Source organism: Rattus norvegicus, chromosome 3 (genome assembly GCF_036323735.1).
Source record: "Rattus norvegicus strain BN/NHsdMcwi chromosome 3, GRCr8, whole genome shotgun sequence".
NCBI lineage: Eukaryota > Metazoa > Chordata > Mammalia > Rodentia > Muridae > Rattus > Rattus norvegicus.
Genome location: NC_086021.1, coordinates 81,881,642 through 81,901,277, shown reverse-complemented (window position 1 = coordinate 81,901,277; position 19,636 = coordinate 81,881,642). Strand labels below are relative to the sequence as shown.

Here is a 19,636-nt window from a genome sequence, read left to right as displayed (position 1 = left end):
AATAAGCCAGGCAAGGGACAGAAATAATGCATCTTTTATCAGTGCTTTGTGCCAAAGATACAGGCAGAAGCTGGAAAAACCAGAGAATTAAAAATTTATGTTTTCTTTTTAAAGATCTATTTGAGATATAGTTCTCATTTAATTTGGACTAACACTGGGATTCATTCCGGCCTCTGGCGAAGACTCAGGAGGCCTGGAGAAATATGGCGACTACCTGGGGCGGGGGAACCTCTAAGTTCCCAAATCCCCAATCTCTCTGGCCTCCTAGCTCATTCGCTTTTATCTCAGAACTGGTTGGTATTTAGGGCAACCCAATTCCTGGGAGAAGGGTAATTAAAGAGTCTTTAGCAGAAATGAGGCCGCAATGAAATATAATTAATGGGGTTTACCTTATACACTACTTTCCATCAAATGACAAAAACTCAGTGTGGCAACATTCCAGTAAGTCTGATCTGCTAGGCCTTCCCTTTCCCAGTCAAGTTTTCCAGTGCCATGTAGAGAGGGAACTGTGTAATCCCGGGACCTGTGTAGACTCCCGAGGAGGTACAGAGGAGGCAGAATCTCTTCGCTGCCATGTTTTGGAGCCCGATCAGCTGTCTCCAACCTCTGTTTGGGCTACGGAGGATAAAGCTGCTACGGCCCCGTGCAATGCAACCCAATTACTGAATCACCATGGAAACAGCTGCTTCCCTGACTGTTCTCCTAACCTTGACTTTCAGACAAGGAATACCTCCAGCTTTTCTGCAACACCGACTATGAATCTTATTACATCCTAAGGACCTGCAGCACCTCGTGTCTGGTGCTGATTTTGGCAGCCGCGGTGCGGTCACATCCTGGGATGGCCGTGTCACTTGTATACATGCAAACACAGTCTCAGAACTTGGCTATGTGACGGATTAGAGGTGAATGACTGTCAAATGTCTAATGTACTTGCTCCCTGGAACACCACTGATACCGCTGTCCCCTCTCTGACTGACTGACATTCACTCCAGAGGGAAGCGAGTCATGTATGTATACATTATAGCTCAAAACGAGAAAATAAATTTCCTATCAGCTGGTGTATGCTGCCTGGTTGGTGGTCCAGTATTTGAGAGACCTCTGTCAGGGGTCCAGGTTAATTGAGACTGCTGGTTCTCCTACAGGGTCGCCCTCCTTCCTCAGCTTCCTCCAGCTTTTCCCTAATTCAATCACAGGGGCCAGCAGCTTCTGTTCATTGGTTGACTGCACATATCTGCATCTGACTCTTTCAGCTGCTTGTTGGGTCTTTCAGAGGGCAGCCATGATAGGTCCCTTTTTGTGATTGGCCCATAGCTTCAGTAATGGTGTCAGGCCTTGGGGCTGGATCCCACTTTGGGTCTGCTGCTGGACCTTCTTCATTTCCATCCCTGCAGTTCTTTCAGACAGGAACAATTGTAACCCATCCCTCACTTGATGCCCTGTCCTTTTGCTAGAGGTGGGCTCGACGAGTTCCCTCTCTCCACTGTAGGGCATTTCATCTAGGTTCCTCCCTTTGGGTCCTGAGAGTCTCTCACCTCCCAGGTCCCTGGTACATTCTAGAGGGTCCCTCAACTTCCTACCTCTCGAGGTTGCCTGTTTCCATTCTTTCTGCTGGCCCCCAGGGCTTTAGTCCTTTCCCCACACCCAATACCAGATCATGTTCCTCCCCCCGCCCCGTCCCCAGCAGATATGAGGCCCCCAACACATATACAGCAGGAGACTGCCAGGGCTGGGTTCACTGAGAGAATATACGCACCTAACCCTCAAAAGACTGGAGGCCCACCCCAGGGAGTTTAGAGGTCTGGTGGGGTGAGGGGTGGGAGCTGGGGAAGGGGTAAGGACATCCTCATGGAGACAGAGGCATGGGATGCGAAAAAGTCAGAGGGTGGGCCAGAAGGGGAATAAAAGTCTGGAGTATAAAAAAAAAGATTAAATAAAATTTAAAAACACAAGGAAAAAAGGAAAAGAAAAAGAACGAGGACATCTTGAGTTTTGTAGGCAAATGGATGGAACTAGAAAATATCATCCTTGGTGAGGTAACTCAGACCCAAAATGACATGCACGGTATCTACTCACTAATAGGTGGACATCAGCCAGAAAGGTACATAATACCCAGGATACAATCTATAGACCTCAAAAAGGTTAACAAGCAGAAGGGCCCAAGTGAGGACGCCTCAATCCCACTTGGGAGGGAGAAGAAAGCAACCACAGGAGGGGGAAGGGAGAAAGGGACCTGGAGGGGGGGAGGACATGGAAAGGAAGAGGGGAACATGATCAGGTATTGGGAAGGAACAGGGCTAAAGCCCTGAATGCCAGGAGAACGAATGGAAACCGGCAACCTCGAAAGGTAGGAGCTTGGGGAACCCTCAAGAATGTACCAGGGACCTGGGAGGTGAGAGACTCTCAGGTCTCAAAGGGAGGGACCTTAGATGAAATGCCCTATAGTGGAGAAGGGAACTTGAGGAATCAACCTCCAGTAGAAAGTCAGGGCAGCAAATGGAGGGATGAGGTTGCTATCCCATAGTCAAAAGTCTGACCCAGAATTGTTCCTGTCTGAATGAACTGCAGGGACAAAAATGGAGAAAGTCTGAGGAAAAGGAGGTCCAATGATAGGCCCAAATTGGGATCCAGCTCAGGGGAAGGCCCCAAAGCCTGGTGCTATTACTAAGGCTATGGTATGCTTACAAACTGAGGCCTATCATGACTGCTCTCTGAAAGGCCCAACAAGCAGTTGAGAGAATCAGATGCAGATATTTACACCCAACCAATGGACAGAAGCTGCTGACCCCTGTGGTTGAATTAGGGAAAAGCTGGAAGAAGCTGAGGAGGAGGGGGACCCTGGAGGAAGACCAGCAGTTTCAACTAACCTGGACCCCCTAGGATCTCTGAGACATTGAACCACCAACCAGGCAACATACACCAGCTGATAGGAGGCCCCCAACACATATACAGCAGAGGACTGCCGGGTCTGGGTTCAGTCAGGGAAGATGCACCTAACCCTCAAGAGACTTGGAGCCCCAGGGAGTGGGGAGGTCTGGTAGAGTGGGGGAGCATACTCTTGGAGATGGGGAGAGAAGGTGTGCGATGTGGAGCAGTTGGAAGGTGGACCAGGAGGGGGTATAAAATCTGGATTGTAAAAAAAAGATTACAGAATAAATTAAAAGAAAAAAAAGAGGAAAGTTTCCATTTCAGAACTTTGGGGTCACCCAAGAATTCCCATCAAACATGTTTGCTCTACCTCCCAATCCTCCCAAAAATCCCCACAAAAATGACGCCTCCCATTTATGACAAAGAAGCTCTCTCACACATCCACCTCATCTTTGTGTTCAACGCTAGTGACAACATAGCTTCTTACATAGAGTGTAAGATCACAAAAGCAAACTCTTCTCTTTCTGGTGTTCCCCAAGGAGACAGAGAGATGGGCAGGGATAACTTTCTAAGCAATTTCCAGGCTGACTTCTCCCGGCACAGGCAAGGTCATACCTTTCCATCCACAACAGAGACATTAGCGGCTGGGGAGGACTCAGCTGTTGACGTTGCAGGAAATATGTGGAAACTGGCGTCTCTCGGTGACCTCACGATTTCATTCTGACGGTACAACCTGTGGTGGCGCAGTTTGGAGACCCAGGCATCAAACCAGTCCTGGGATTTCACCTGCAACGGGAAGCAACGGCAGACAGCTGTGGAAACGGTCCGCTGGCTGCCACCGGTGCAGGCAAATCACATCCCCTGCTAAGGCCAGATGCCGGAAACAATCTCACCTTCAAATGATAGATGTGCTCCTCTGTGTCGAGGTCTATTCTCCGAGCCTTCTTTTTAATCGACATGACAGACAGTCCTACATCTATGCTCCCGTGGACTTTCCCTTTTTGGATCTGAAAGCAACAGATTGGTGAACTCGCTGGGAGGGCTCGCGGAAGGGTAGACCGTAACTCGCCTATGCAAAGTGGGTGACTACAGTCTTTTTAACCAAGAGAAAACGGTTAAGAGCTAAGGACACATGGAGCTGCCAAGACTTCACATCAATTTCAGCATGTGACACTGCTCCTCTTACTCCTATCTGGGGCCCGAATAGTAACCTCACATCTTCCTAGGTCCAGACTGCTTAGCTTCTATCTCCTCCATAAGGTAATGCCAAGGATGCCCAAAATAACTGAAGTCAACTTTGGAACCGTGACCCAGAACGCCCATGAATCAGCTGGAGGACAGCTGTTGGGGTAGAACTGGGCAGCTGAGACCAGAGATCAGGGATCAGCCGGCCCCTTCCTCTGGCTGAGCAAGGACATGGCTACTCCCACGGCAGAGGGGCGGACAAAGCCACATGTAAGCCCTTCGTCATCTCCCTACATCATGTGGGAGGAGATTTGCATGCAAACTACTACTTAGACATGAAGCGAAAGCAGTTTGGAATAATTTTTATGAGTTGGGGTTTTCAAGATAAAAAGTGAATGAAACACAAATTAAGTACAAAAGACAGTTTTTTGTTTTTGTTTTTGTTTTTGTTTTTTTTTTTTGGTGACAAGAACAAGGAGGGCTTTAAATCTCAAAAAAGCAAAGATCGTGGAATTTATTTCAAAGTGAAAAGAAAAAAAAGTGCAGGGTTTTCTGTCTAGGAGAGAAAGGGTGATTTTACTAATGTGTCACTTTCCGGTTGAAGCTTCTGCTTTAAAAAAAAAAAGTTAAATATTCATGCAGTACTTTGAGATCTTTATGCTATCTTGAGTATAACCCTAAAGCACCCCTTCTCTAGAACACACAGAGTGGGTAGCTTGTTAAATACTTCAGGCACAGACAAAGCTGGGAGCCACGGCACAGAGTTTGCATAGCTACAGTGTTTATGACCTTATGTCAACCCGAGAAACATGCCCTACGAGATACTTACGTCAAGTGGCGCCTTTGAATACTTTAACATTCCGTTATCCAGGACAAAGAAGCGCTGTAAGAACCAAACACCCCAGTTATCGCTTGCTCTCTGAATTACATGAAACGTTTACAAGTGCGGGTCGCAGAGTCACGTGGCATCAGCAGTTACCATGGTTGATGGGTTTGATACATGGATTTTGGGGCATCTGGCCACAGTCAGTTACAGGAAGTGAGGTAAGTGGGGCAGAGTTCTAGGAGGGTGCTTTTACACACGCCAGGGATGAATCCCTGTTCTCCACGGTTTGTCTCCGAGAGGTGGAGAGCTAAGGACCTGAAGCTTATGCTTCATGACCAAACTGCATTAGGACATTGTAAAGGCAAGAAAAAAATAACCTGGAAAGATTACAGCAACTCTAAACACTTCTACAACCATTCTCCAGGGAAGTGTTCACCCCGGAGCTAAACCAACCCCTGAATTTCCCCTGGACACTCGTGGATACGTTCTAAAAATTCTCATGGCCATTGCAGAGGCCATCACACCAGATCCATTACTAATAAATTACCCACAAGGCTTAAGTGACCTTGACAATATGCACATAACTTGCCTGGGCAATATGCTTGTGTTCTACTATTAGGGAAGGAGATTAAATATTGTTCCCAAGCTACGGTAAGAACAAGGGGCCCCTCCCCTGGCTGGCCGTTGGTGGCTACCAGGGAAGGAAGATTTGCTCGTTTTCCTTGGGGATGTGGCTACTGGCAGGTTGCTCATGCACTGGCGAATGGTCCCAATGGGTGCACGTGGCAATACGTGGGTAGCCTGGTGAAACACACATACATTAAAACAAAAGGGGGCATGAAGTTGTTAAGAGGGCAGTGTGCTGAGGCCCTCTGGGAGAAACTGAGGAAGAAATGGTGACTATGATCAGAATACGCTGTATACGTGTATGAAATTCTCAAAGAATGAATATAATATGCTTTTTTTTTAAAATAAGAAACTAAAAGGGATGGTAGCTAGACAATTGTCTGCCTTGGGTTTAAGTGGGTTTGCTATATTTTAACCACAAACACTGAAGACCTCTCTAATGTTGGCTTTCTTTCTGTGGGCCACTCAAAAAAAAAATATCTAAACAGCTCTCAGGAGCCGGCCACACCATGGGCCTCCCGTCTCATTCTGCACATGCGGAAAGTCTTTCTGTTGCTCAATTTACTCTGCTGGACCATTTCCATGGGATGTAAGAACACATAGCTGCTGAGACAGCAGGATATCAGGTCCCCAAAGCCATCCTTGCCTCAAACTCACAAAGGGGAAACTGTAATCCTTTTGTTTGGGACTCTTGAAAACAACAGGTTCCTGCCGGAATCAAAAAAAATTCTACTTTAAAAATCAATTCAATCACCTGTGACTTGGGCATTCCTATGGGCTGGTGCTTAATCAGTATGTGGTGGCGTTAGGGAGAGCAGAAAGAGCTCTGGGGGCTGCTCTCTTACTGTCCATGCTAAGTGTGCCCAGTCCAGGAGGATGTGAGCCCACCGCCATTTTGCTGAAGCAGGAATCCAGAGTGATAAACTGAACCTAGCTATTCGTTTTTGAAAGCGTGGTTTTCGCCAGTTTTCCCAATTTTAAGTTTCCATTAAAGAAGTTTAGCCAGGAATAACGTCCAAGGTGTCACAGGAAAGCGCTAAGTAAGGCTAGTGATGACAAGATGAAGGAAAGGCGGTGGGAAAAGAGGCAGGATCGCTTGCTGGACAAAAATCCAGGTCCAAAGAATGGCGAATGAGGGGCAGTCCTTGGTACTGGGGGACTCGTATGGGCTGAGGGGTACAAGGGAATGATGCATTAGTGGAAGCCCCTTTGGCTGGCTTCATCCTCTGGAGATAGGTTGGGGTAGCATTTCCTGTCTGTCCATTTCTTTAAGGACGTTGTAATCCACAGCCTGTCTGCTCTGAGTCCGGGGGAGGCCATTACCCAAGCCTTTGGTTAGCAAACCCTTCTACTCTGAGGTGACGTCGGTCAGCAGAGGTGGTGAATGTAAGAAGCCGCTCTGGCAGTGATGTGAGTCACCACGGGCAAACAAAAAGGGAATGAAAGACAGCTTTCTCCCAGAGCCACAACATTTGCTTTGCTTCTCCTCCTCTCTCCTCCCCTCCTCGGAGTCTTCTGCCTCCTCCTCACTCCTCTCTATTCTGGGTTTCTGTTTGTATTTGTTTTGTCTTAGAGACAAGGTCTCACACTCATAAACTCAAGTGACCTTTGTTACCCACCTAATAGCAAGTGAGATGTCTATGCAGATGCTCTCGGCCCCAATCTGATTACAATGTTACCTTGTGCCAGCCCTTTAAAGGCCATTTTCTCTTCTTCAGCATAAATCCCTCGTGCCTGTCTGGTTTCTGGACATTGGTTTGGCCTATTTTCAGCCCTTCTATAATTTCCCAGCTGTCAGCTTCCTGAGAGAAAAGAAAAACAAATCATTTATTTTCTGCACATAATGATACACACTTACGAAGGTTCTTAGGCAGAAAGTCACCTTTGATGCCTCGCTTTTACCCACCATTAGGATGAGTGACATTTTGGAGCTAATTGGGGCATCAAAACAAGCCATGGGCTTTCAAGTGAATGTCCTAGGAGTTTCCCAGGTAAACCCGGAGGCACGCAGACTCCATGAGAGGCACGCTGGGGACACTCCGTTTGCTCGGCAGTAGAACGGAATTTTGATTTCCTGCACTTAAGAGTGTTTAAAATGCATGCCCTCGGCCCCCATGATGATCCTGGGGCACAGTGGCGCTTTAAAATTTTAAGTTTTTAACTGTTCAGTCAGTGTGTCGCCCGGGCTTTCTGTGTACAAATGGGAAGGTTGCAGAGGTCTGACGCAGAACGCAGAACGTAAGGGGCGGTTAGCACGGTACCGCAGCCGTGCTGTAGGGCGGTTAGCAGAGAGCCCAGTGCTGCGGGGCTCTTAATGCAGAGCCGCAGCACAGCTGTGGTCCTGTTTCCTTCCACAGCAGCTCTGGGCTTCTCCAAGTATGCACCTCACTCAACAGCCAAGAAGTCCAGGCTTTCAAGGAGGAATACTCCCTGGGGAGCCCATGGAAGGAGTGATGCTATCAGGCTAAGGATGGAGCCGGGTCCTAAATCCTAGCTCCTTGGTCCCCGATCATTAGTAAGGCATATGCTTCACATACAGAAAGGTCCTAGATTCAATCTTCCTGAGGCAAGAATAAAACTAAAAAATAAATAAAAAAAAATAAAGACTTTGGTTCTAGGGTCTTACTCTTACCCACCTGTTAGATAACATGCTTTGTTCATATATGCTACTAATTTTTAAGAAACCATCAGCATTTACAAATCAGATTTTCTGCTAGCTTGTAAACTCTTGGTGACACCGAACTCAATAAGTAAACAGTGCTGGGCTTGAGTTTGCCATGGTGGCCACCACTCCACTCCTCTTGACAAATCTACTTGACTCTTGACCCCATGACCAGATGATTGCTCTGGGCCCACATCTTCTAGATCAGTGGTTCTTTACCTCTTTGGGGTTGAAACGAGCCTTTCACTGGGATCACATATTGGATGTTTATGTTATGATTCATAACAGTAGCAAGATTAGTTAGGAAGTAACAACAACATAATTTTGTGGTTGGGGGGTCACCACAACAGGAAGAACTGTGTTAAAGGGTTGAAGTACATTAGGAAAGTTAAGAACCACTGGTCTAAGTGATCAGAGATCTAGCAACATTCTTGCCATGCCCGATTCTAGAGCTTTGGCATGGCACCCAGAACTACCATATGTCCTTTTAACAGAGAGAAGTTTCTCACTTTCTTCGCAGAACTTTCATGTGGGGAGGAAAAGTCTCCCTATGTGAGCAGCTCTGCAGCCGCAGCCTCAGGTGGGTGGGGACCAGGACGGCCTCTGCATGGTGCCGCACCCCCAGCTCGCTGGGTACTTGCATTCTGAAAACTTACACTTCGATCCCTAGGGAAGGACAGAGAATGGATAAAGGCTGTATCTCAGGGTAGACCAACACTGCAGCTGGGGGTGGGGGCTCTGACAGGCTCAGGGAGGAGGTGCCATTATCGGGCATTAATGTGGGGTGTGGCATGGGCGAAGAGGGCTGGAGCCACCATCTCTTTCTTCCCTTCCTCCTCAACCCAGAAGCTGCTTGCCTTGGGGCCAAGTATAATCTATGCTAAATGAAAGAATGGGTATCTAGGGTGGAATTTTCTCTTTTATCAGGAGTTTAAGTGCAGAGATGGTCCTGTCTCTCTGAAAAGCCTAAATCTGGCACTGAACCTTTAGCCTACAAATCTAAATCCATCTCAGGACAGAGCCATCTCCTTATATCCACAGTCACTTCTGAGGAATGAGCTGCCGACCTTATGGAAATGACCTGTGTGTCCATTTGGCAACATGATACATTCTTTCAAGTACATGGGACAGCTCAAGACATGGTTTTCTGCTTGAAGATAATTCTGCCAGAAACTGTGGCTATCTGAGCTACCTGTGGTGGCCCACACCTTTACTCCCAGCACTTGGGAGGCAGAGGCAAACAGATCTCCATGAGTTCCAGACCACCCTCTTCTACATAGCAAGTTCCAGGCAGGAGAGCCACACAGTGAGAGCCTGTCTCAAAACAACATGACAAATAACGTTGTGACTGATCTGTTACTTAAATGTAAAAAATGTTTCTGATGAGACAGGTTCCGGCTCTATAGACTATCGTGGCTTTTGACTCATACAAGCACATGTGTCACTGTCACATGACCCCAGGGAGCACATGGAGGATCTGGCGTCCTTTCCTAATACTGGGTTGCAGCTCAGGAGTAGAACTCCACTTATGAAAAGTGCAAAGCTGATACGAGAATGCAGTAAGTTCTGACACAGTCAAGGACTTTCAGCTCTCATTGGGATAGTGACTACTCCATAAAAATGACGGATACAATTAAGAAATTAAGGGAGAGCAACTTTCTGTATGTGTGTAAATATAGTCACTGGACATCTGTTCTTAGTAACATGTGAGTTGAGTTTAAAGATATTTCTAGTCACATCCTATTTAAAAGGATAGTCACCTCCCTTGTCCCTCCTTCTCTCCCCACCCTACCTCTCTGATGAAGAATCTTTATATGACATAAAATGCAACCATTTAGTAACCAGTACCAATACATTTCCCCCTTACTAATTAAAGTCGGGGAAAACACAATCTCATCTCTTTGTAGCTACCATGTCTTAGTTCTGTTAGAGTGGTTTTCTTTCCTTTTGAGGGGAGCTGGACTGGGGAGCAGGAAAGAAGGAAGGCAGGACAGCCCAAAAGTTAACGTCCTGTTTCCTAAGTGAAATGCTGTACTCCGAACCAGCAGTGCCGTTTACTCCGAGGCAATGCTCCTGAGTCCAGCAAAAGGGACAGAACAGTCCTGACTCGTTCTAATAATTAGATAGATAGGCTGTCAGGCTGACAAGGGGCAAAGGACAAAAGCATGGCAGATAATAACCCCACCCATTTCAATTATAAATGCTGTGGACGATAGGGTTGCAAATAAAATATGTAGGAAAGGAAAAGAACCCATCTCTACACGAGACAGAACCCTCTGCGTTCTGTTTTCCATGATGCTGAAATTCCTCCTTCTTGTTTAGTGGACTAGGTACGTTGTGAGAAAATTAAAATAACTTCCTAAAAATCAAATTGTGTATTTTCCCTGAAACGTCATTCAGTATTTTCAGCTCAGGAGTCTCCACTCTTCCGAGGTCTACTTAAAACAGAAACAAGAGCCCTAAAGACATCATGTGATGCTTGACCAATATAGGCACTGCTGAGCCATCTCCCCAGCCACCTGCCAAATTATAGTTTAATAATTCTCGTGCCGTTGAATAATTCTTCCATGGACTAGAAGTCTACTCCTGCCAGAGGGAATAAATTTTGTATCTTGTAGTGCCTTCAAAGTATAAAAAAGTACAAGACAGTCTATGGGTGGGGTGGGTTAGGTAAAAATGTCTCAGGAGCTAAAAACATCTAAGAATTTAAATATATCCCAAGCCAAGGCAATGCCTTGTTCAAAGTCCTCCTCCCAACCAGAACCTAGGAAGCCTGTATTCTCACAAAATGGTCTGAAGGGGTGAGATGCAGTGGTACCTGGGTGTATCCATGAACTCATTTTATAAGATTTGTCCACATCTTCTAATGCATAAACAAGATTTAAATGGGAAGCAATGGGGTAGTGAATGCTGTCAGGATTCCTAGCATGGACCCTCTGTTGGGTCACTAGGCCAACACCTCAGCTTGTGTGAGCCTGCAAGCCATAGGGAGTGGATTAGATCTATATGCTGGGAGTCAACAGAAAATGAGAAAATCAGTGCCCACTTTTACCATCTGAAGACTGGCCTAGAGAATGCACAACACAAAATAAGTGTTCAGTAAATGTTAGCTTTTCTGTCATACACTCATCTATGTATTTCATGTTTCGTTTTGTCACTGGGTACAGAGGAGAGAAGTTTCAAAGAGATATGACAATTATATTGACCAAGTATGTAGTATCTATTTATTGGTCAAATGGAGGTCTGTCCTTTTTCTTTTGAAGATTTTTTAAAAAAAGATTTGGGTTATCTATCTATTTATTTATTTGTATAGAATAGGGTTTATTAAGGCAGGAGTAAGAGAGTTGAGGAGGGAGTAGAGAGAAAGGCAGAGAGAGAGAGAGAGAGAGAGAGAGAGAGAGAGAGAGAGGCTGACCATGAACACGTGGAGAGAGAGAAGGGGGAGGGGAATGGGGAGAAGGTCAGAGAGGGAAGAAAGTAAGAGCTTGTCTTTATTTTTAATTGCGTGTGTGCATGCCACTTATGTGCAGGTGTCCAGAGATGATGAATGTGCCCTCCTGGAGCTGGAGTCACAGGCAGCTGTCTTCGGTAAGACCAGCTGCTGGGCCATCTCTCTAGCTACCCTCTGAGTTATTTTTATAGTTTAATAATTCTTTTCCTCTACTCCTGCCCAATAGAATAAATTCTGTGGCTTGTAACTGTTGTGGTTTGCCCTGAAGTTGCTGTATTTTGATGCTAATTCCACTGCCCCAAGGACAGCCGCCTAGTCAAGGACTCAGAACTCAAGTGACTTCACCAGAACCACCTCTCCATTGAATTTGTAAAGTACTGGTGAGGGGCAGGTACAGGATAGAAGGAGGCCTGTCATTGGAGGAGAAGAAAGGATGGGCGAGAGAGAAGTTTGAAGGAAGAGGAGGAGACTAGGGGAGAGAGGAGAGACGAGTCGGAGGAGAGGGAGAGAAGCCGTGGCAGGTGATGTTAAGATTCTGCTCTGTGTATTTGCAGGTTGTTATCAATGTTCTTAAGGGATGGATGGTACTGAGCTTTGTATGTTTAAGTGGGCAATTATATCTTATCAATGGGGTCAAAGATTATTGTGTTGTGTGTTCTTTTATGTGAAGGTTTGAGTGTAGGAAAGCATGCGGCTGGGATGTGTTTCCGCCAAGATATCTAGCACATATCTTTGGGCTCCGCAGCGTGGACCTAGCAGGGCAAAAGACAATACTTTTATTATTTATATATTTTTACAACATGTAACATCTTTAAAGTAAAAAACATGCAAGTATGCATGGCCACAATAATAGGGACGTGTAGGAACATGTTCTTTTCTGAAGTCTATGCTCTATACAGGAAAGTCAAGGGTCTGGATCACACATTTATAACTAATTATCTTCAGGAAATAAAGATGTCTTTATGTGACTCTGAAATCTGCATGTTTCTCTTCTTAGAGTTTTCCCGTCAGGGAACCAGCTCTTTGACCCCACAGAACACATCACAGAGGTGGGGATGAGCAGGGAGTCTGTCTTCTTGAAGACCTTCTGCATTTTAGACATAAAAACCTTCAGATGCTTCCCACGCCTGAGGGAGAGCAGGCTGAAGAGGAAGGAACCTCTGGCTTCCACAATATCGAAAGAGTCTGCTCTCCCTGGAGTCAACTGCTGGAAGGTAGACTTTAGATGGAGACCGGAAGTCACTATGTGCGATGTCCACTGGGTGTGGGTACTACTGGACCTTAGAGGTGAGGCAGAGATGGACAGCCTAGGTTACAGAACGGGGCGCATCTTCCTTGTGCTTCCCCCTGCCATGTGCTCTGTTGTCTTAAGGCAAATTGCTAACTCTGGGTTTCCTGATCCACTAAATGTAATAAATACGTATATGTCAGGGAACGGCTTATGAAAAGTGTATTAAATGTGATGACATATTCAAGCACTCCTACAGTGCCTGCTCTGCTGGACAGCAATGACTGCCTTACCTCAGGGGGCTTGTTTTCCTTCCCTGCACTGATTTCTCATAGGATTATCTGCTCTTCTCTCTAAGAAGAGATAATATTGCCTTCCCTTATTTTTTTCCCCTTCACACATAACCCTGGAAATCCAAGGAAAATATACTTTGTTTTCTTCTCCCCTCATACAAGGCAGAAAAAAACTCTGCAAAGGACATAGGAAAAGCACCAGAGAAGCCCTGCAGTGGGCGTGGCAGCTACCTTAAGAGAGTCAAGTGTCAAAGCTATTCACAGTTCACTTGGCCCCAGAGCAGGCACTGGGCTGGCTGTGGGAGAAATCGCACTCTGCCACTGACCTTGGAGAGGGGGATGGGCTCCGGCTCTAGCAGCTGCCGACTGATGGAGGGCTCCGTGCTGGATGAAGCAGTTCTCTCCAGAACGTGGATGCTCTGCAAATGATCAGAAACCCAGCTAGGGTTAGAGCCCCATTTCTCACATCGGTGAACACAGAGAAAAGATCACACAGAGCCCAGCAGAAGAGCGAGCTGCCAGGAGATGGCGAGTGGCTTTGAGGCCAAGCCCAGCAGTAGCATGGAGGAAAAACAACACTGGCACAGGTCTTTCTTCTCACAGGTTCTATGCTGAACCTCTTCCTGAGTGCTGGATTCGACCTTACTGAAGGAATCATAGGGGTCTATCTGGAAAAAAAAGGAACCCTGTAGGACCCAGAAAAACACTGAATATGTCTGATGACAGACAACATTGTATCTACATCACCAACTTCCCCTCATTGGCCCCTAATGTGGTCAGAAGCCAAAGGCTACAGAGAAACATTGCCAACTATGTAGCATGTAAGCACATACACAGGGCATGAAGAATTAACTCAAGCCATTTGAGCAGGGAAGGGAAACCAGATTCTCCAATTTACACATCAAAACACACACACACACACACACACACACACACACAGAGAGAGAGAGAGATAGAGAGAGAGAGAGAGAGAGAGAGAGAGAGAGAGAGATCATTTTGGCATAAAGTCCAATGCATGTGATTCCAGCATCTATAGGTAGCAGCAGACTGTTAAAATGTTGACTCCATTTTGTGGACTAGAAGGGAGAAACACCATGGGACTCAGTATCAGCATCTGGAAAACAGCCTCCTGTGTGCTTGGCTTGGAGAACTCGTATCCATTTCTTCTCTTCTCGACTTTTTTTTTCTATCATGAAAAGAAGAGAACCTTATCTGTTTTCAATATTCACTACATGCCAGTAGTGTCAGTACATACTAAAATGAGTAAAGAATCTAAACCTCACATTTTGTTGACTTTTTTAAAAAAAAAAACATTTGCTGATGCAGTAACAGATTTTCCACATGTACGTGTAGTACTAAAAAATAAAAGCATGCTTGATAAAACGGCCAACTGACACCAAGTACTGTAATTGGTAACTAAGTTCTAAAATAAGCTATTCTCTTTACCCTCCAGTATGCTAAGAAAACAACACTTCTCTTACAAACATCCATTCTGTGATTTGCACATTATCAGAACCCAAACAACACTGTTTATCCTAGAATAAAATTAACCCAACTCAATACCCAGAATTGGCTTCAAATTCGCATTTCTTTTTTTTTAAAACAAGAAGCAAATCCTTCAGGTTTGCACTTGTACACTGCTCATTTTTATAAGGGAAAAGTCCTGAATGGTATGTCCTTAGTGCGTGCAGCTATGAACGCTGAGAATTATGTGCCTAGTCTCAGGATCCTGCCAGACTGCTTCCTGGAGGGAGCAGTGCTTAGAATAACAATTTCACCTCAACCTCACACAGCTCTGTGGAAGTCGGTGGAAGAGTGTGTGTTTAACATGCATAAAGGCCTTGATTTGATTCCCAGCACCACAAAAGGGGGGTAAAAGGTTCTAAAAGATAATTTCTTCAGTGTTTTCTGTTTACATTTTAGAGCTCTGTCATGGGGCTGGGTGTTTAAATACCTTCTTTTGGAACTGTAAAAGTTAGATTTCTGTGACAACAGAACATCTGACAACATTTAATGAATTTAACTTTTAATTCCCATCTCTTGTTTACTGGAAGGAAGGCTCGGGTCAGTAGAGAAACATCAACTTTGTCCTTAAATCTGCAGATACAAAGTTAGATCTTTTCATATCATTTCTTTTACGATCATCATTTTTGCTGTCATTGTCCCCTCCTTCTTTTACCAGCTCAACACTCTCATTTCCTTTCACGATGGCTGGGAAACATACACTACACTGAAGGTGTTAAGCACGTTATATAAGCGACACAAATAGAGGGTTACATAAGCACATTCATTATTCTTTAAAAAAAAAAAAAGCTTTCCCTCAAATCCTAAAATTACTACTTAATTTCCAGATCGTGTGTGTGTGTGTGGTATGTGTGGTATGTGTGTGGTATGTGTGGTGTGTAGGTGTGGTATGTGTGGTGTGTGGTGTGTAGGTGTGGTATGTGTGGTGTGTGTGTGTGTGGTGTGTGGTGTGTGGTGTGTGTGGTGTATATGTGTGGTTTGTGTACATGTGTGTGCACGCATGCGTACATGTGTATGTGTGTGTACATATGTGTGTGTACATGTGAGAGTGTGTGCATGCATGTACTCCTTTGTATCTGATGCGACCCATTCCTTATAAACATGAGGCAAGGACTTAACTCTTACTAAGCATCACCCCCAGCCACCTCAGGCACTCAGAACACACACTGGTGGGAGTATCTACCCATCCCTGCTCAAAGGGACCTGATGCATACAGAACTCAGGCCAAGATTCTTGAATGTAACCTTGCCTGTAGCTCTCCAGCCTGCTAAGTCTGCTCTTTTGGCTAGAGTTCACAGGTCTCAACACCTCCTGGGCAGCAAGAGGAAATCTGCCTCCATGACTGTGTCCTTTGGTTTCCTCCACATCCGTAAATAGACAATGAGACTCTGCATAATAGCTCAACAGCTCAGGACAACTCACCCAGGGAAAAGCTTGAGCCAAAGGGCTGCTGGTCAGGGCTTCTAGTTAATTTTATTTCAAAGACACAAAAGCGAGGTTTATCTTTATCTGGGAATATTTTAGGCCGTGGCTACCAATTCCTGTATAGACTCACTCTTCATCCAAGTCCAGGGCACAAATGAAGACAAGCAGACCACTGCTTTCTGAATGTCAACACCACTGAATTGTTCTAATTTGCTTCTCTTTTGCGGTGAAATCACTGCCTAAAATCAACGTAGGGAGGAAAGGATCTATTTGTCTTACTCGTCTGTGTCACAGTCTAGTCTTGAGGGAAATCAGCACAAGAACTGAAGCAGGAACCTGGAAGCGGAATCTGAGGTAGAGACCGTGGAACAATGATGCTTGCTGGTTTGCTTCCATTGGATTGCTTGGTTTGCTGTCCAATGTACCCCAGGACCAGCTGCCCTCGAGGTGGCATGCCCCACCAACTATTAATTACCAATTAACCAAATGCCCCCCACACATGCCCACAGGCTTGTCAGATACAGCCAATTCCTCAACAGAGGTTTCTTTGCAGATTCCCCAGTTTATGTCAAGTTGTCCAAAACTGTCACCATACTATTTTACTTATTCTGTGGTTTGTGTGTGTGTGTGTGTGTGTGTGTGTGTGTGTGTGTGTGTCTGTGTGTCTGTGTGCCTTTGCCCGTAGTATGTGTACCTGTGGAGGCCAGAGTTCATGCTCAGTATAATTCCTAAGACTAAAAATCCTATTTTTTTTGACACAAAGTCTCTCACTGTAACTGATACCACCAAGTGGGGCTAGGCTGGCGGTCCACCAGCCCCCGGAATCCACCTCGCCTCATACTCAAGGGCTGGGACCACAAGCCTGCAAAGCACCCCTGCCCAGCCTTTTGCATGCACACTGGGGCTGGGATTCAGGTCCTGGTGCTGGGATTGCGGTCTCCTCAGTCCCTCGAAGATAGATTTATATTTACAGTTTATACAAAGTAATTTCAAAGGAGAGTATCCAAATAAGTCAGAAATCTCCAAAGAGTTTCCATTACTCTTCTGGCTACCAGTCCTGACTCTGTTCTAAGTGTGGTGGTGTATTTTGGCCCAGCACAGTACGTCAGTCATATTAGTGACCTAATTAGGTAGTGCAGCCACCAACCAGAAGTGAATTCCCATGTGTGCCTACCAGGTCGCCATTCCCAATCTCTGCATGGATTGTTTACGTGTAGTCAAGCCTTTGTACACTGACAAAGTTATTTTATGGCTAATTGGATAGTGAGGACAGGGAGCCAGAGCGGTGTGGTCGGTAAGCACTGGGGTTGGAATGCTGATTGAGATTTGATCCAGGGGCCCATGCTTTTAAATATTACCTCTTATTGACGTCAACACGAATACTGGACGACATGAGTTATAGCAACTTCAAAGACATAACCCTGCCTCTCAGACAACACAAGGCAAGGCTCCCTCTACCACACAACCTCGCCTGGATTCCGACGTAGACATGAGTGACAAGGAAAGGGAAAGGTCCCGGAACTCTGAAATATCACACAACCTCAAGGTTAATTTCTTGGACAACCCTGAAATTAACCTTGAGGTCCTGCAATATCCAGTTTCTAATTTTGAGAAGGCAGAGTCAGCTGACTTTAGCTGTGGGACCATGGATGATGACACGGAGCGAGTGCTAAAACATTTTTAGATCAGGATGCTCCTCTCATTCTATTTACCGAATGCCAGACAGAACCGCTAACCGGGCTCGGCTTCAAGTCTGCCACTGTAAGGTGGAGATAACAGCTCTCCTTGTAGGACCCAGCATTGGCGCTTAGTGTATACAATGCACTGCCCAGACACCGGTACACAGCTGACACTCAATGGTAGCCACTATCTCACTATAAACATTACACCATCAATCAGGTAGCCCACGCATTCCTCTGGAAATAGGAGGATGCCCACAACTGTGCTAACTTACTAGTGAGCCAAGTCTGTAACGCTAGTCAGGACCACGGCATGACAAATGCATCAGAGTTCACCGTGCAACCTATTAATATGAGTGGAGGCAAATGTCATACACACTCGCAAAGCGAAGCCAATCACAGCAGTGCCCTGCAGACTCTGCGACCTCCTGAATGCCTGAAATAGTAGGGGTTCAAGTACTTGCTTGATGTCATCTCAATCAATTTATTCCAAGGAACACTTTTCATTGCCATATCATAAAGCATGAGCCCAGTGGCTATCAATCTCTCTCCTGACCATAAAAGTATTTTCGCTGCCACTTCAAAACTGTAATTTTGATACTGTTACGAATCATAAAATAAATATCTGTGTTTCCCAATGGTCTTAAGTGACCCTTATGAAAAGGCCATTCAACCCCAAAGGGGGTCATAACCCAAAGGTTGAGAACCAGTGTATTGGGGTCACCAAAACCACAAGGCCATACTGACCGAGTTAGCAGCAACTGTCCTTCTTACACTGAGAAAGCAGCAGCCTGTTAAAAGTGACAGTTAAGTGGACATACTTTTCTGCTAAACAGTGTCCAGAAAAGGTCCCATAGGACAGTGGGAGAACCCATGGGGAGAAAAGCAATGTTAGCAGAGCCTGGGCTCCTGTGTGGAAAGGAGGGTGTCGCTGTGCATTCACACCTCCAGACTCCACTCACGTGGCCTGCGTTTGGAAGCCCTTCATCTTAAGAAACACAGCTTGCGGGCTGGAGAGGTGGCTTAGCAGTCCAGAGCACTTGTTCTTTCTGAGGACCTAGGACCCACACGGTGGTTCACAAGCATTTGTAATTCCAGTTTCAAGGGGTCCTATGCCCTCTTTTCTGGCCAGTCCAGGTCCCAGGCACACACACACACAGCACACATACTTACAGGCAGGCAAAGCACTCGCACACATAGAAATAAATAGAGCTTCATGGAAAAGCAATGCGGCTTGTCAACATCTCTGTATTGTATTGTGCACCGACAGCCGAGACCCAGCTGACTACAAAGGGACAAAGGCTTAAGAACACAGAACCAGAACACGCTGCTCACCTCAGGGCTCAACTCTGTATTCTAGACACTTAGCAACACGTTACATAGCAACATGGCGACGTAACAACATGGAGGCCAGCCTAGGTACTAGAGATTGTTCTGAAAGAGAACTAGACTAGCAGTCCCACGTGGCTTGAAAAGACAGCAGAGTTCATCTGTGATCTTAAATGGTCACAAGCTCACAAGGGTTTCCAGTATGATAGGATTTTGCTAGCTATATAAGAAAAACTGCCTTTCAAGGTTTATAAATGTATTCTACGGGCACAACTGGACTACTTCAGTCCTCCGTGTGAAGTCAGACTATACACCTATGATATGTCTGTCCGTATCATAATAATATTTGCTGAAGAAGGAACAAAGATTGCTAATACAGGCAGTGTCTTAGTTAACGCTCAAGCATGACTACATGACCGGGAGATAGAATAGCCATTATAAAGATGAGAGAGCTGGCCGAGCTCATGCCTTAGTGTGTTTAGAAAATTACCCACTTTTCACAAGGTGTGTCTTTCATTTTCATTTTTTTAACTGATTAAAGG

At 45.6% G+C, this 19,636-nt stretch overlaps 1 protein-coding gene across 23 annotated transcripts in view; it reads right to left on the bottom strand.

The window, feature by feature from the left end:
* The window catches only part of Osbpl6 (oxysterol binding protein-like 6), a 197,167-nt gene that overhangs the window by 46,909 nt on the left and 130,622 nt on the right, over window positions 1-19,636 (bottom strand). For 19 of the 23 annotated variants that reach the window (XM_017591693.3, XM_017591695.3, XM_039104857.2 and 16 more), the window contains 5 exons: window positions 13,464-13,556; window positions 7,183-7,305; window positions 4,880-4,933; window positions 3,759-3,872; window positions 3,481-3,651 (listed from right to left, as the gene is read on the bottom strand). In XM_017591693.3, coding sequence (XP_017447182.1) covers window positions 3,481-3,651; window positions 3,759-3,872; window positions 4,880-4,933; window positions 7,183-7,305; window positions 13,464-13,556 — 555 coding nt within the window. Of the gene's footprint in view, window positions 1-3,480; window positions 3,652-3,758; window positions 3,873-4,879; window positions 4,934-7,182; window positions 7,306-13,463; window positions 13,557-18,938; window positions 19,246-19,636 lie in introns of those variants that run through there. The other 4 variants (XM_063283625.1, XM_063283626.1, XM_063283629.1 and 1 more) reach the window with 3 other exon arrangements.